Genomic DNA, 16,433 nt, shown 5'->3' on the forward strand with positions numbered 1-16,433 from the left:
CTGCGATGAACATAGTGGAGCACGTGTCTCTTTTATATGTTGAGGCATCTTTTGGGTATATGCCCAAGAGAGGTATAGCTGGATCCTCAGGCAGTTCAATGTCCAATTTTCTGAGGAACCTCCAGACTGATTTCCAGAATGGTTTTACCAGTCTGCAATCCCACCAACAATGGAGGAGTGTTCCTCTTTCTCCACATCCTCGCCAGCATCTGCTGTCACCTGAGTTTTTGATCTTAGCCAATCGCACTGGTGTGAGGTGAAATCTCAGGGTTGTTTTGATTTGCATTTCCCTTATGACTAAAGATGTTGAACATTTCTTTAGGTGTTTCTCAGCCATTCGGCATTCCTCAGCTGTGAATTCTTTGTTTAGCTCTGAACCCCATTTTTTAATAGGGTTATTTGTTTCCCTGCGGTCTAACTTCTTGAGTTCTTTGTATATTTTGGATATAAGGCCTCTATCTGTTGTAGGATTGGTAAAGATCTTTTCCCAATCTGTTGGTTGCCGTTTTGTCCTAACCACAGTGTCCTTTGCCTTACAGAAGCTTTGCAGTTTTATGAGATCCCATTTGTCGATTCTTGATCTTAGAGCATGAGCCATTGGTGTTTTGTTCAGGAAATTTTTTCCAGTGCCCATGTGTTCCAGATGCTTCCCTAGTTTTTCTTCTATTAGTTTGAGTGTGTCTGGTTTGATGTGGAGGTCCTTGATCCACTTGGACTTAAGCTTTGTACAGGGTGATAAGCATGGATCGATCTGCATTCTTCTACATGTTGCCCTCCAGTTGAACCAGCACCATTTGCTGAAAATGCTATCTTTTTTCCATTGGATGGTTTTGGCTCCTTTGTCAAAAATCAAGTGACCATAGGTGTGTGGGTTCATTTCTGGGTCTTCAATTCTATTCCATTGGTCTATCTATCTGTCTCTGTACCAATACCATGCAGTTTTTATCACTATTGCTCTGTAATACTGCTTGAGTTCAGGGATAGTGATTCCCCCTGAAGTCCTTTTATTGTTGAGGATAGCTTTAGCTAAAACAGTTACTTTTAACTTTTTAGCTACCAAGTAGTTAACATCTGTGCCTAAGATGTTCATATAATTATCAGTTTTAGATAAATATTACTGCAAACATAGTAATTATTACAACATTTAAGAAACAGTGTAACATAAAAGTGAACTTGGCCCTCTATTGAGTACCAGTTAACATTTGAAATAGATTCTTACTAAAAACCCACATGTTCCAGGCATGGTGGCACATGTCCCAGTACCTGTGTGGCAGAGGCAGGCATATGTCCCAAGGGTACCAGGCCAGCTGACATTGATGCTGGGTTCTAGGACAAGCAACAAGCACTCTTAACCAATGAACCACCTCCCTAGACCCAGAAGCCTAAGGACCATACATTTATCATACCTGAACGCAAACATTTTGACAAGTACGTAGGTATAAGTAAGAGAAGATGAGATTTATTGTAGCACATTATAACTTTGAAAAAAAGTTGAAAATTTAGCAAACATCACAATTCAGTATTTTAAAAGAGCAAACTACAAATGTTAGAGATGTCAGTTCACAGGAGTGAGCTTATAAAGAAAGATGAGCTGTGGGCTGGTGCACTCATGCGGGATCCCTTTGGGTGCCATTTTTTTCCTATAGTCTTCATAATGTTTTTAACTTGGAGATGAGGACTGAACTGAACCTCGCAGATGATCTACCACTGAGCTAAACGTCCAGCTCCCTCTTAGGTTTGGATGCCTTTATAAAACCTTAAAAATCAGATTTTATTTTTTAAGCGCCTATGAAATAATATTTAACACTAGAAAATTAAGATCAGGAAAGTTTATTGACCATATAATAAAAATCAAATGCATGTTAACATAGTTTTTATAAAGTACTCAGCGAGAAAGTCATTTTAGATTTTGGCAAATCTCTTCAATGTCTGACCCGACAGAAGGAAGCTGGCTTCCCTTACTGCCTTTGCACTTGCCCATTATGTGTAAAGCCCTAAGTTTAACCCCCAGTATCAGAACAAAGCAACCAGAAAACTAATGATGCACCAGCCACTTAGAGAGAGGGGGATGTAGATTGAATCAGCGTCAGGGCAGTCAAGTCAGGATTGGGAGTTCAAGGTTATCCTCGGTTACAAAGAGAGCTGGAAGCCAGCCTGAGATACAGGAGACTGAATAAGTGAAGAAGTTAATATCTGACCATTATAAAAATAACTGGGCTGTGCAGGCACAGACCTCTTCAACCATGTTAGGGCTGTGCACAGGAGGTGTGGCCAGTACTCCCCAACCATCTCCATTGCCCCGATCAAAAGTTAGCCCATGTGAAACGAATACTGGGTAAAGAACAAGATCCACAAGTAAAGGGGAAAGGGTTCACGTGGCACCTGTACAGGACAGAGAGATGGCAGAGGTGAAAAACCGCCTCACATAAGAGCACAGTGGGGGCCTGTGCAGCAGAAGGGCCAGCGACTGCCCAGTAACAGAAACTACATCAGCCAGAAAACTATGCTATGCCTGACCAGAGAGAGGAGGGCACACGCAATCCAAGCCTGGACACATCAGGATGAATGGGCTGGTCAGAAGCTTTAGCGTTAGCTAAGCCTGATGTGTCAGCTTTCACAGCAGACAACATGTAGTTCCGCATGCTGTTCTGTGAGACATTTCACTGCTCAATCTCTTACAGTAAACTTACAATTGGCTGGGGGTGGGGGTGGGGGATGGAGAGCAGCCAACCAGCCTTTGGCTGTGATGCTCTGGAAAGCTCTTGACCTCTAAGAAATCCTCCACAGCACTACCCTGTATAATCCCAACAGGCAAAGACCCCAATCTTAGGCTCAGAAAGGGAGATGCAGAGGACCTGGCCGTTAGTGGGATCCACAGCTTAGTCTCACATTTACCATGGATTCTCTCAGATAGCAGAGGGTTACAGCCTACTGCTTTTCTTAAGCTCTCTAGCTACATGAATTGTCATTTAAAAATTCTATTCAAGTGACTAGAAGTGAAAAGGAAAACCGTCAAGCATGATGAATTTTGCTGCTGGCACAATGCTTTTGAACTTGAATGGCCATATTTGAGTTCCGACCTCTATTTGCACTAGAGCAAGGCAATCTGTTGTGTTCACCTCCATGCAGCTGACAATGGTAACTACACAGTAATGCGGAAAATGAACCACAAGCTCCCTACACATCTTATTTTATGTCTCAAGACAACCCAGTGACTCCCAGGGAAGAGGTTCTTAAGGTTTTTGAATTACAAGTTCTCCTGAGACTGCAAATAGACCAGTGACCACACAGCTCTGGATAAAATTGAGTTGTCCTGAAACACAGAATTTTTCATTTACTGAAGTTTTTTTTTTTTTTTTAAATCAAGGAATCTTCGGTGTCTTTTCAAGGTGCTTTCCTCTGTACCCTTCCAGGTGATTCAGGTCCTCTTTAAATGGATCATAGCCTTGCTCTTTTAGACAACGGAGAGCCCAGAAAAGCTGGTCCAAGGGAGGAAACTCTTCCCAGGGAACCCACTCCCAACCTAGAAGAGAAAGAGACGATCAGTCCACACAGATGGCAGAAAGCGAGGGGTTTGCACTTGGTGAACTAACCTATCACATATTCAGAACACAGCTGAATTTACAAGCGACTGCTCACCATTCAAACCTACAGCAATGTCTGGGCTAGCGTGGCTGGGCAAATAAAACCCACATTTAGAATGAGGACCCTGAGAAGGGGAGAGAACAGTGATGGAGAAACCGTGGACTGTTTCTTGTTTCCTTGCTTGAGACCGGGTCGCATGCATCGAAGCCTTCAGTCCTTACCTGGACTCATCTGAGGTGTCCAGTGTTTATAGATGAGGGGAAGCGGCCCACCATCAGGTAACTTGGCCAAGGTCACAGGGAACTGTAAGATCAAAACTGGACCCCCTAGATGGGGTCACTGACTATGTCTAAATTGCATTACAGTCCGGATTCCCATCAGGTATACAGAAGGACTGCTGGTAGGTAAACACAAGCCTAAAATCATCGTTCCTCCAGAACTTGTGAATTGGGTTCTGCCAGGAGGAGCCTCCACTGGCTTTATGCCTCTACAGCTCAGCTAGTGCAGCACTAGCTGCCTATTGACGCATCTTGGTCCGAGGCTAGCGAGGATCCACTTCCCTATAACCCACCCCACTCTACACTTCCAGGAGGTGCTAGCTAACAGGCTCCCTCCCATCACAGACTACTTCTTGAAAACCGTCAAGGCTTTCCCCACCTTTCACTTAGCCTGTGTTGTGTGTTTTGAGTTTGTGCCTCCCCCCATGCAACCCACTTGGCCATAGCATCTTTCAATTTCTCCAAATAAGTCTTTCTCCCTAACCATGGAGTGGTCCAGTTTGGTGGTCTCGCTGGGCCCTCAGTCATAAGGACAATGCAGGGACCATTGCAGGAATACAGGTTGCCTGTATCTTACATCCCTTGGGATCTACGTAATTCCCCATCTCTACACTGTCTCTGTGCTGCTGTCACAGGACAGCTTGCAGACATTCATTCCACATAGTTCTGCAGGATGGAAGTCTAAGATCAAGATGCTGGCAAGACTTGATGTCTGGTAATGGCCTATTTCCCAGCTCATGGGACAGCCACACTCCCTCTGTATCCTTATATGGAGGAAGTGGTGAGGATCTCTCTGGGTCTCTATCATGTGAGCACAATTCCATGTGTGGGCTGTCGTGCTTGAGTATGCAGTGCTCAATGCAGTCTTGTGGTGAACAGTGGAGCCGAGCTGTGGCTGCTGCTATTTTGAGAGGTGATGGGAACTTTAGAGCGTGTGGACCGTGTACAACACCATGGAGATGTGCCTCTGAAGACTTCGCCCTGTTCTTCTCACTCTGCCTCAGTCCTGCTGTGAGGCAAGGAGGTGAGGAACCTCTACTATAGCTCCACCAGGACATTTCATCTCACCAAAGGCCCAGAATCAACAAAGCCCAGGCCCATGGGCTAGAACTTAACAATTCAGAGCTAAAGGATCTTCTTCCCCTTGTGCTGCTAATTCTGGACATTTTGTCACAGCAGTACATTCTAAACTTTGTCCTCCAAGTCCCAAAGTTCTCCCCTCCTGTCACTATCACCCGAGATCAGAATTTCAACATGGATTTTTGTTTTTGTTTTTTCCTCTCTTTTTGAGATGTTATCTCTGTATGTAGCCCAGATAGCCTGGAACTTTCTATGTAAACCAGGGTGGCCTCAAACTCCCAGAGATCTTTCTGTCTCTCCTCCCTATCCCCTAAGTGCTGGGATTAAAGTCCCCATTCTTAGCTCCAACACATGAATTTTTGAGGGCACAGACACAAAGAGAATCCAATTCTCTTCACATGGCAATGATGCTCTGAGGAATAACACCTTGTTTTATCCCATTCTCTTACTTTCATTCTTTTCTGGTTCCATATTCCTTGGTTCTGACTCGTGAGTCACGTCCACCTCTCCTTTCATTAATATGGTGACATAATGGTAATTCTCCTTCTCAACAAAAGTATTTACCACCGAAGCAAAGCGCACATTTTTCAGGCGAAGCCCAGCCTCTTCCCAGGTTTCCCTCTGAGCGCATTCTTCCCAGGTCTCACTGGAAAAAGAAACACAGCCTGCTCAGTGTTTGCATGAGGTGAGATTCCTGGTTGGAAAGTTGTGGTATAAAGTAAAATCAACAGTAATTAGTTTATGCTTTAAGATGATAAAAAACTCTTCCATCTAAACATTATGCATATTCTATATTTAGTGAAGACCCAAACGGCTTTATGTTAGACAAAACTTAACATTTAACCACCAGCATTAATTCCCAGGCCTGGAGATAGACTTAGGCAGTAAGGGTGCAGTTTAGTGTGTCAGGTAAGAACCCAGGTTTTCTCTGCGGGGTGGTGGTACAGGCGTTTAATCCCAGTACTTTGGAGGCAGAGGTTGGTGGTTCTCTGTGAGTTTGAGGCCAGATTAGTCTACAGAGGAAATTCCAGGATATCTAAGACTGTACAGAGAAACCCTGTCTCAATGTTCCCTCCCCCCAAAAAAACCCAAAACAAAAACAACAAAAAAACAATCCATTATCACCACCAACAAGACCCAGGCTATTGAGTCAACTGTACTCAGGGAAAACGGAAACATTAACTTTCTTAAGGGGTTGTTGTGTTTTGAAAGTACATTCAATGCCTTCCTCATGTTTCAAAATTGAGCCATTAGGCAACAGAGAAGGATGTGATTCTTGTTAAGGGGCTTGTGAAGCTTGTGCTTCCAGGCCACACAGGAAGTACAGATTACCTTCACGAGGAAGGAAGTTGTCAGCCTGGTAATGTTTCCCTTCCCTATGATGGACAGCCAGTGAGGGGCACCTCCAGTCAATCAGCCATGACACAATCCCAGCACTCAGGAAGCTGAGGCAAGCAGATCTCTGTCTCTTATAAATAAATAAATCTATTAGACAATAGTGACCCAAGATAATCACGGAAAATACGAGGTCTTGGATTTCCTTTTAAATAGTCTATAAAATCAAGTATGGTACTTGATAAGGCATAGGAAGTCTTGAAGCTTTACCTTCCAAGTGTTTTATATTACTATACATTACTAAAGGAAACCACACTGGATCTGGGTGATTAAGATACTTTTATTTTTAAGCTACACACTCGGATTAGGTTGTTTTTTTTTTTGTTTTTTTTTTTTTGTTTTTTTTGAGCACAGCCAGGGTTTCTTCACGATTGCATAGAAACTGACTTCACTACTCTTCCGCCTCGTGGGATTGACACATCCACCTCTCAGAAGCGGCGGGACCAGTCTCACAAAACTGATATATTTTAATCTCATGAGACAAAGGGAAGAGTCCCAGTTTTTCATAAACATCCACTTTCTCAGTAAGCACTAAGAAATACAAACGATTGGGGGCTGGGGATTTAGCTCAGTGGTAGAGCGCTTACCTAGGAAGCGCAAGGCCTTGGGTTCGGTCCCCAGCTCCGGAAAAAAAAAAAAAAAAAAACAACAAAAAAACAAAAAACAAGAAATACAAACGACTTCCACCTGCAGCCAGGAGAGGGCAGAGCGAGGACGTATGGGGCCCGGTCCTGGAACAGCGGCCCCTCCTGGCGGGATCCCAGAGGACACCGGGGCCACAGAGAACACACGGAACTCAATTGCGCACTGACGCGCTTCACACGGACCGATTATGTAGTGCGGTCTAGTGACATTCCCGAGACTTCCGCTTCCCCGAGGTCGTCCTGCTCACCCAAATTCCAAGTGGCCCCCAGGAAGCTGGAAACTGCCGGCTCCAAACGACCCTTTCCTTTTCCCCAGAAGGACGCAACGAGGATGCTCGCAGCTCAACACCACCACGCCGACCCCAACTCCCGGCCGCCGCCTCTGCTCCGCGTTAGTGGCCATAGCGTTTGACTGACTCGGGAAGTGACGTTAATCTCCGCATGAGCCTTCAAGTTTACGGGAACTGCCTGGAGCCCCGCTTATTCTTGGTTGTTTTGTCTCAGAAGTCTCAGAAATCAGCTGTTGCCTGGTGGATAGATCGTGTAGGAACAACCCATACAAATAACTGATTTAAGAGTACTTAAAGCTGATTTGGAGAAGTAAATAAGACTAGTTAATAAGTTCCGCTAGGATAAATTCATATTTTAGAGAAAAACAAATTTTACTAGATAAAAAATATACACCACTTAAAACTGAAATATGTAAAGAAAAACTTGGGGAAACCAGCTGTAACAAGTTTGACCCCCTAAATCTTTGGATGGGTGGGTTTATTTTATAAGTATTTATGCTACTAATGTGTGCATAATTTTAGAAATCCAGTAGTACAAAACCCTCTCCAAGAACACTGTCCCCCTTAGTCCTGCTTTCAGAGACAGCTTTAACTCTTTGAAATGTTAGTTTTTATATTTCCACATATATTTCTAAGTGATACTAATTTTATATACTAAGTAATTGTCTTAGTGAGGGTTTCCATTACTGTGAAGAGACACCATGAACAAGGCAGCTCTTATAACTAGCATTTATTTGGGGCTGACTTGCAGGTTCAGAGGTTCAGGTCATTATCATCAAGGCAGGAAGCCTGGCAGCATCTGAGTACTGGAGGAGCTGAGAGTCCTACATTTTGTTCCAAAGTCAAACAGGAAAAGACTGGCTTCTAGGCAGCTAGAAGGGTCTCAAAGTCCACCCCCACAGTGACACACTTCCTCCCACAAGGCCACACCTCCTAATAGTGTCACTTCCTGGCCAAGTATATTCAAACCACCATAGTAATCCATTAGAAAGTTGCAATATCCATTAAGTATGCTTAGCAAAATCCTAAGTTTTATCGATCAACAAATATGCAAGTGAATAGACTCTTTGAAATGAAAGACGCAAATAATTATTTTTGAAAGTGTTGACTATCTCCATTGGGAAATTGCACACTAGAACTCCTTTGAGATGCCATCTTACCCCAGTCAGAATGGCTATTGTCAAGAGATTTGACAACAAATGCTTGACAGGTTGTGGAGAGAGAAGAACCCCTATTCAGTGTTAGTGGGGTGCAAACTAATATAGACACTACGGAAATAAGTTCGGCGGTTTCTAAAAAACTTAAACACAAAACTACTATACAACCCAGCGTTTCACACCTGGACATACATCCAGAGAATTTCATACTCTCTCTTGGGGTTCTTTGCATCCTTGCCGTTTATGTTCTATATGTTCTATAACAAGGGTATGGACCACCCTAGTTTTCCATCAATGAGTGAATCTATAAGCAAAACTTGGTACATATATGTAGTGATTTGAATAGGTTTGACCACCATAGACTCATGTGTTTTAATATGCTTGGCCCAGGGAGTAGCTCTATTAGGAAGCATGGCCTTGTTAGAGTAGGTGTGGCCTTATTGGAGGAAGTATGTCACGGGGGGGGGGGTGGGCTTTGAGACCCTCCTGGCTTACTGGAAGATAATCTCTCCTTGCTGCAATTGGATCAAGATGCAGAACTCTCGAGGGGCTGGGGATTTAGCTCAGTGGTAGAGCGCTTGGAAGCGCAAGGCCCTGGGTTCGGTTCCCAGCTCCGAAAAAAAAAAAAAAAGATGCAGAACTCTCAGCTCCTTCTCCAGTATCATGCCTGCCTGGACACTGCCATTTTTCCTGCCATGATGTTAATGGCCTGAACCTCTGAACCTGCAAGCCAGCCCCAATTATTCCTTTATAAGAGTTGCCTTGACCATGGTGTCTGTTCACAGCAATGGAAGCAGTAACTGAGACAATAAATAACATGGATTCTGTTCAGCTCTAAAGAAAAATGAAATTTAAATTTTTGCAGAAAAAATGGAAGGACTTGGAATCTATAAAGTTAAGCAAGGTCACACAATCTCAGAAAGAGAAAACACTGCATTTTCTTTCTAATGTGTGGACTGTAGCCCATGTCTGTCTATATATCTGTAAACAAATGACATGGAAGGACAGTAAAAGGCATGGAGGGGTGATGAGGAAGGACTGAGTGGAGGTAAAGGACCCGGAAGGTATAAGAGAGAAAATAAGGCGAGTTGCTTTTCCAGTTCTATCCTGCTGCAGTTTCCCAGGGTTTTGGTGGTGGGTAAGTACATCTGATGGTGCGAAACCCATGCCTTCAGAATTGTGGCTCCGACAGTACAGGGGCTCACTGAGCTGCTACTCTGGCAGTATAGGAATTCACTGAGCTATATGTACTCTGGGTCTGGTCAGTTTTGGTGGAAGTGCAAAATGGAACAACCAATTTGGAAAACATACTGTGTTGCATGAAAAGCCATTATATTCGTGTGTCAATTGGATGATTCCATTGCTGGATAACTGACTGTGACAAATGAAAGTTTATGTTAATACAAAGATATATGTGGAAATATTACAGTGACTTTATTTACAATTAATAAGGTGTTACCCTAGTGGTGAATAAATAAATTAGCTATGGTATATTCATAGATGGAAAATTACTGAGAAACAAGGAACACCATGTGGATACCAACAACTGTGTAGGGAAATCTCAGTTGCATTATGCTATGTGAAAAAAATTAGATACAGAAGTTGGATAATTCCAATTAGAGGGTAATGTGAAATAGACCAAACAGCTAATAGCCACAACCAATAGATCAGTGTTTGCCTGAGAGGTAACTGCAAAAGAGCAGGAGAGATTTTTCTGGGATTGAAGTGTCTATGTACAAACTATGATGTTAGTAACATGACTGTGTGTTTTAACTCAAAGGACTTTGTTATATTAAGGGGGAATTTGCTGCATTTGTATTAAACCTCAGTATAGCTAGCATTTTTTTTAATTTATTTTTTAAGATTTTATTTTATTGTATATGAGTACACTGTAACTGCCTTCAGATGCACCAGAAGAGGGCATCAGATCTCATTACAGATGGTTGTAAGCCACCATGTGGTTGCTGGGATTTGAACTCAGGACCTCAGGAAGAGCAGTCGGTGCTCTTAACCACTGAGCCATCTCTCCAGCCCAATAGCTAGCATTTTTAAAAGCCAAAATTTAACCTGCAGAAAGAAAAAGTCATAAATTGCTCTGCCAGAGAGGAGGGGCAAGGCAGTGTAAAGTGAAATGTCTAAAAATGTCAAAAAGTGACCCTGGGGGTAGGATTGTGTCTGTGAAGATTGTATTTCTGAGGAAAGTAACCTTGGACTGTCTCTGGGCACTAGAGAATTTGGAATTGGGGGCTGACAATGTCCACAGCAATAGGATTCCTGTTGAAAATGGTAGGTTGCTCTTAAAACAGAGTAAGATGTTGGGGGATAAGAGGAGGTGACCTGGTGAGGAGAACAGACTGTAACATTTAGATTAATTCACATTTAGTTGTTAGTATCAGGTTTTCCTATATTGTACTGTAATTCTGTTTTACATTCCAAAGTCTCCAGTAAAATTTGATTATCTGTTACAGTCTTGTTTTAACTGAGCTTTGGGAAGTTGGGTCTACTTCCGCATGAAAGAATGACTGAAGAGGAGCATCTTCCCAGAGAAGTGTGAGGGTCAAGGTAAAGATTCTTACCTCAGTATCCCTAGCTCCCAGAAAAGTGTCCCACATGTGTGTACACCATTAAGACCCCCTGAATAAAACCACCCTCCTTTACCCTAGTGTAGTTTCCATAGTGTAGTGTAGTTTGTGTGTAGTTTCATTGCATTTGCTCAAACAAGTGATTTTCCTCAAATTGTATGCTATATGTAAAAGATGGTGGGAGTCACATGAAGTACAACTGGCTGTCGATGAGAAAGATAAAGTGATGTTTGAAAAAAGGTAAGAGAGGCTGGGCAGCTGGTGTAGTAGATAAAAGCACCTGCCACCAGTCCTGGTGGCCCTACTTTGATCCCCAGAACCCAGAGGTGGACGAAGAGAACCAACTCCTACAAGTTAAGCCTCTGACCTCTCCGTGCTCCACCCCCATAAACTAAGTGAACACAACAAAAAGTTTTTTAAAGGTAAGAGAAGTGGAAACTCTCCTATTTAAATGTTGCTCAGTCTATAAGAATCCACACCCCGTAAGTGTGGGATGATGTCACAGGTGAAGCAGGTACAAGATAGAATGAGGCCTGTGATTGGATGAGAAGGAAGGATGGGCCAGAGAAAAGATTTGAAGGAAGAGGAGGAGACAGGAACGGAAGAGGGGAGGAGAAAGAGAGAAGCTGCAACGGGACAACATGGAGGCTGACGTTAAGACTCCACGCTGCACCTTACAGGTTGTTATGAATGTTCTTAAGGGATGGATGTGTACTGGGCTTTGTATGTTTAGGTGGGCAATAATATCTTCTCAATTGGATCAGAGGTCATTGTGTTGTGTGTTCTTTCATATAGCGATTTAAGTGTAAGAACGTGTGCGGCGGCTGGAGACGCTGGGCTGCCGCAGAGTTGGGATGTGTGTTGCTGGCATGGAAACCTGCCTTGGGAACTAGATAGGTAGAGAGATTGCTGACGGCTCAGAGAGAGGCCTTCAACATCGTGATATGGGGTGGAGCAGAGGGGGTGAGACGCTTTGCTGATTCAGACCAGATATCTAGCAGATATCTTGGGGTACTGCAGTGTAGACCTAGTGGGGGTAAAAGATACCCTTTTATTTATTATATTTTTACAACAACACATAAGCCCTTCTGCATAGTTACAACTAATTGAACAAGGGGCACCAGCCATTATCAATGCTTTGGAACCTGGTAGAGAGAATCGTTCTCCTTTGTGGCTTATCTACATTCCCAGTGGAAAGGAAGTGGCCATAGGCATAGAGGTCCACTCTCAGAGCTTTTTCCAGAGACTATCCCTCTCTCATTCACATAGAATTATTATATTCTCATTCTGGAGGACTATGGCATTCTGCACAAACTTCCCTATTTTCTCCTGTACTGGATAGTTTTATGTTAACTTGACACAAGGTAGAGTTATCTAAAGGGAGGGGACCTATGTTAAGGCCTGGGTAGCTATTTCCTGTGTAGCCATCCATTTTGCACTGTGCTAATGTTATAAGGAAAGTTTCTCATGTGCTCTAACTACTATTACTAGGAAACTTTTCGTGCCCGAGTTGATCGCATATGCTCTGTGCTTTGAAGCTCTTGGAAACCAGTTACAATAGAAGTTGGTTAGACTGCTTTGTATAGTTAACTACAATAAGCTTGGACCCAAACCAACTTCACAGCATCACTTTCTGCACCTATGTATGAGCTTTAGTGGTTTTTGCACTTATAAGCTGACCCTGGGATGGACCCCAATATAAGAGAAAAACCTGTACCAATATAAAAAGCCATTTGGAATAAGACTTCCATTTTGAGTAGGAGTCAAGTAAAGTTTTAATTTCCCAAGACCTCCCTGGGAATCAACATCCTACTTGGCAGAAAGAGCCATGTACGTGAGTAACTGACATTCTGGTTGGCAGTTAAGACATGAATGTTAGGCAATGCAAATGCCCCCCACTGTGGTTGAACAGGGTACATGTATGACAAAGACATGTTCCTAAGGAAATCCCCATCCCTAAATCCTCATTGGTGAAATAACTTGGCACAGATGTTTGTGGATGTCAGGCTTAAAAGCTCTACAGGATTCTAGCTGGGGATCGAAGTTTAGCTCCTGAGTCTGGACTGTGTCCTGTGTCTTGGAGTGTGCATTCAATAAACCAGCCCTGTATGAGTGAGATCAGCATCTGTGTGGTTTGTGTGGTGATTCCCAAACCCCAACACCTCAAAAATGCCTCCATAAGATCTGGTGTAACCCAGCGAGAATGGCTAAGATCAAAAACTCAGGGGACACTAGATGCCTAGAACAAATGAAACGCAAGACGGATGATCAAAATGTGAATGCTTCACTCCTTCTTTAAAAGGGGAACAAGAATACCCTTGGCAGGGAATAGAGAGGCAAAGATTAAAACAGAGACAGAAGGAACACCCATTCAGAGCCTGCCCCACATGTGGCCCATACATATACAGCCACCCAATTAGACAAGATGGATGAAGCAAAGAAGTGCAGGCTGACAGGAGCCGGATGTAGATCTCTCCTGAGAGACAAACAGCCAGAATACAGCAAACACAGAGGCGAATGCCAGCAGCAAACCACTGAACTGAGAATAGGACCCCCGTTGAAGGAATCAGAGAAAGAACTGGAAGAGCTTGAAGGGGCTCGAGACCCCATATGTACAACAATGCTAAGCAACCAGAGCTTCCAGGGACTAAGCCACTACCTAAAGACTATACATGGACTGACCCTGGACTCTGACCTCATAGGTAGCAATGAATATCCTAGTAAGAGCACCAGTGGAAGGGGAAGCCCTGGGTCCTGCCAGGACTGAACCCCCAGTGAACTAGACTATGGGGGGAGGGCGGCAATGGGGGGAGGATGGGGAGGGGAACACCCATAAGGAAGGGGAGGGGGGAGGGGATGTTTGCCCAGAAACCGGGAAAGGGAATAACACTCGAAATGTATGTAAGAAATACTCAAGTTAATAAAAAAAAAAAAAAACAAAAAAAAAAAACAAAAAAAAACAAAAAAAAGATCTGGTGTAACGCCATCACCTGTAATGGAGGCAAAAATAATGAACGGAACCAGCATGGAAAACAACAAACACAAAATAAAAAATTTTCTCAATAAAATCCCTAAATATAACTTGTTATCTTCCAAATAAAGATACCAATTAGCATATTAGATTTTTTTTAAAAGGACAACTCTATTATTTTTGAGAAACATTCTTCACCGATGGAAATACTCACTGTCAGTTCAGAAAGCAGGCGGACACTGAAAAGAAGATGACTTAGCAATTCTGATAATAAAGTGGCTTTGAAATTGAAATTACTAAGATAAGGAAGGCCCTTTTTTATTCATCAAGAATACACAATTGTAAATTTTTGTGCAGTAAATGGTAGGGCACTTGATTTCATTGAAAAAAACAAAAACAGCAACACTAATGACAAAAAAGGAGAGGTCCAATACAAAATAGAGCATCAGCGTCCTACCCTTGTCGACAGACAGGTCATTCAGACTGAAAACAAATAAGGAAACTTCAGAGTTAATCTGCACCGTAGATGAGATGAACTTAACACATCTACAGAACAGTCCATCTAACAACCGGAACTTTCTGTCAGTCCATAGAGCTTTCTCTAAAACACAGCACAACTTAGACCCCATGCAGCCAGTGCTAGCTAATGCAGAAAAGGCCCTTGAAACAGTTTCTTGTTGCTGGTCACAACGGCAACACCACCACCACCACCAACAACACCTCGGAAAGTTTGAAAACACTGGGGGATTGAGCAATACACTCTTTTTAAAATATAAAGTTTATTTATTTTTGTTTTTATTTTCTGTGTGTGTGAATGTTTTGCCTGCATGGATGTGTGTGTATTGCATGTGTCCCTGGTGATCATAGAAGCCAGAAGAGGGCATCAGATCCCGTGGAACTGGAGTTTTCAGCAGTCGTGAACCACTATAAAGGTACTGAACGTCGGTCGGTCGTCTGGAAGAGCTGCCCAAGTTCTTACCTGCTGAGCCGTCTCTCCAGTCCTACACAGTAACTCCTAAATGACCCATGGGATCATTATGAAATCAAGGAGGCTTTAAAAAATTCTAATTATGCAACCCAAGGTTTTAGAAAAAAAAGCAAACTCCAAAGAAACAGATAAAGAAAAAATATAAACCGCTGGGCAAGGGTGGCTCAGGCACTTTCAATCCCAGCACTCTGACAGAGGAAGGCGGATCTCTGAGTTCCAGGACAGCCAGGGTTACACAGAGAAACCCTCACCCACCCCCCCCCCCGCAAACAAAACAAAACAAAACACAGCAAGAAAAATAAATAACTAAAAGAGGAAAGGATATAAACAGGGACAAAAATTAATGAAAAGGAAACAAACCATAAAAACCAAACCCAAACAGTACGGTTTGGTTTTGGATCGGGGGAAACAGTTCTCACCGGCAGTGAGACTGGTGCCGTCACAAGGTGTCTCCACATGGAAATCTCCTAGGATTGGACAGACTCGATGCTGAATTCTACCAAATCTCTAAGGAATCGCTAACACTAATGCCCCCAGCGTGCTCCACATGGTAGAAAGGAAAGAATAATACTACATGATGGGGTTCAGGAATCGCCACACAAACCCATCTCAGTTAAGCAAGAATACTTTATTGAATGCACACCCCAAGACTGAATGTCCAGGACCCCAGAAAGGACTCCAGAGCCTAAATGTGGTACTTGTCTGTCCTGAAAGCAGACTTTTTAATAGGAAAAGCCAGGTTCAAAAGTTTATAAGACAGGAGAGGAGCAATCCAGCATTTTGGCTGACTAGACAGTATATAACCTTTGAGCTGATTAGTCCTGGGTGAGGTAAGAGGGGGGTGGTGGAGGGTAGGGAGTAGGGAATTTCAGAACACTGAGCTATCAGCATAAGTAATCCAACCATAACTTTTTGGCTTATTAGTACCATTCTTCCGTGTCAGCGATGGATAATTATATTTGGGAAGTGAAGTCTGAGAACCTGAACTTAATTTCACCTTAGGATAGATACAAAATAGCTACAGTTATGTTAAAAGGAGCAGGTCTCAACACTACATCTAATCTATGCAGTCACTGTTGCTATGACAACAAATAAGGATAAGGTCACATGGTCATTCTATCTTGCAATTTGTAAATCACGCTGATTTACAAAGACACTGCACCAATTTCCATTCTCACTGGTAATGCATTCTATTTTCCCACATCCTTGCTAGAATCCTGTCAACTTGGTTTCTCAAAGATATGTCTACCAGGGTGAAACATAATCTCAAAGCAATTTTAACTTGCGTTTTCCGGATGGCTAATAGTGTTGGAGCACCTTTTCAAGTATTTATTGGCCATTCACATTTATTCTTTAAGAGAACTATTCTGGTCATTAGAACTATCCATGGATTCTGACATTAACCCATAACAAGTACCAGAAACAACCTCTGCCAATTCTAGGTCTATGCGATCTCCCTGGAG

The 16,433-nt window shown here is 42.9% G+C and overlaps 1 protein-coding gene across 2 annotated transcripts; it reads right to left on the reverse strand.

The window, feature by feature from the left end:
- Nucleotides 1-1,433: 1,433 nt before the first annotated feature.
- On the reverse strand, nucleotides 1,434-7,511 carry Nudt15 (nudix hydrolase 15). 2 transcript variants are annotated; one of them, NM_001106049.2, is given in 3 exon segments: nucleotides 1,434-3,523; nucleotides 5,393-5,589; nucleotides 7,231-7,511. In NM_001106049.2, coding segments are annotated over 3 exon segments (513 nt in total). In that variant the 5' UTR covers nucleotides 7,386-7,511; the 3' UTR covers nucleotides 1,434-3,362.
- Between the last annotated feature and the right edge of the window lie 8,922 nt (nucleotides 7,512-16,433).

The sequence above is a fragment of the Rattus norvegicus genome, chromosome 15 (assembly GCF_021556685.1).
Source record: "Rattus norvegicus strain SHRSP/BbbUtx chromosome 15, alternate assembly SHRSP_T2T, whole genome shotgun sequence".
NCBI lineage: Eukaryota > Metazoa > Chordata > Mammalia > Rodentia > Muridae > Rattus > Rattus norvegicus.

Coding starts and splice junctions, on each gene's coding strand:
- Nudt15 (XM_087585386.1), bottom strand. CDS start 7,385: ATGGCCACTAACGCGGAGCAGAGGCGGCGGCCGGGAGTTGGGGTCGGC. Junction 5,590..7,230: donor GGGGGCCACTTGGAATTTGG/GTGAGCAGGACG, acceptor TTCTTTTTCCAG/TGAGACCTGGGAAGAATGCG. Junction 3,524..5,525: donor CTGGGCTTCGCCTGAAAAAT/GTGCGCTTTGCT, acceptor TTTCTCTTCTAG/GTTGGGAGTGGGTTCCCTGG.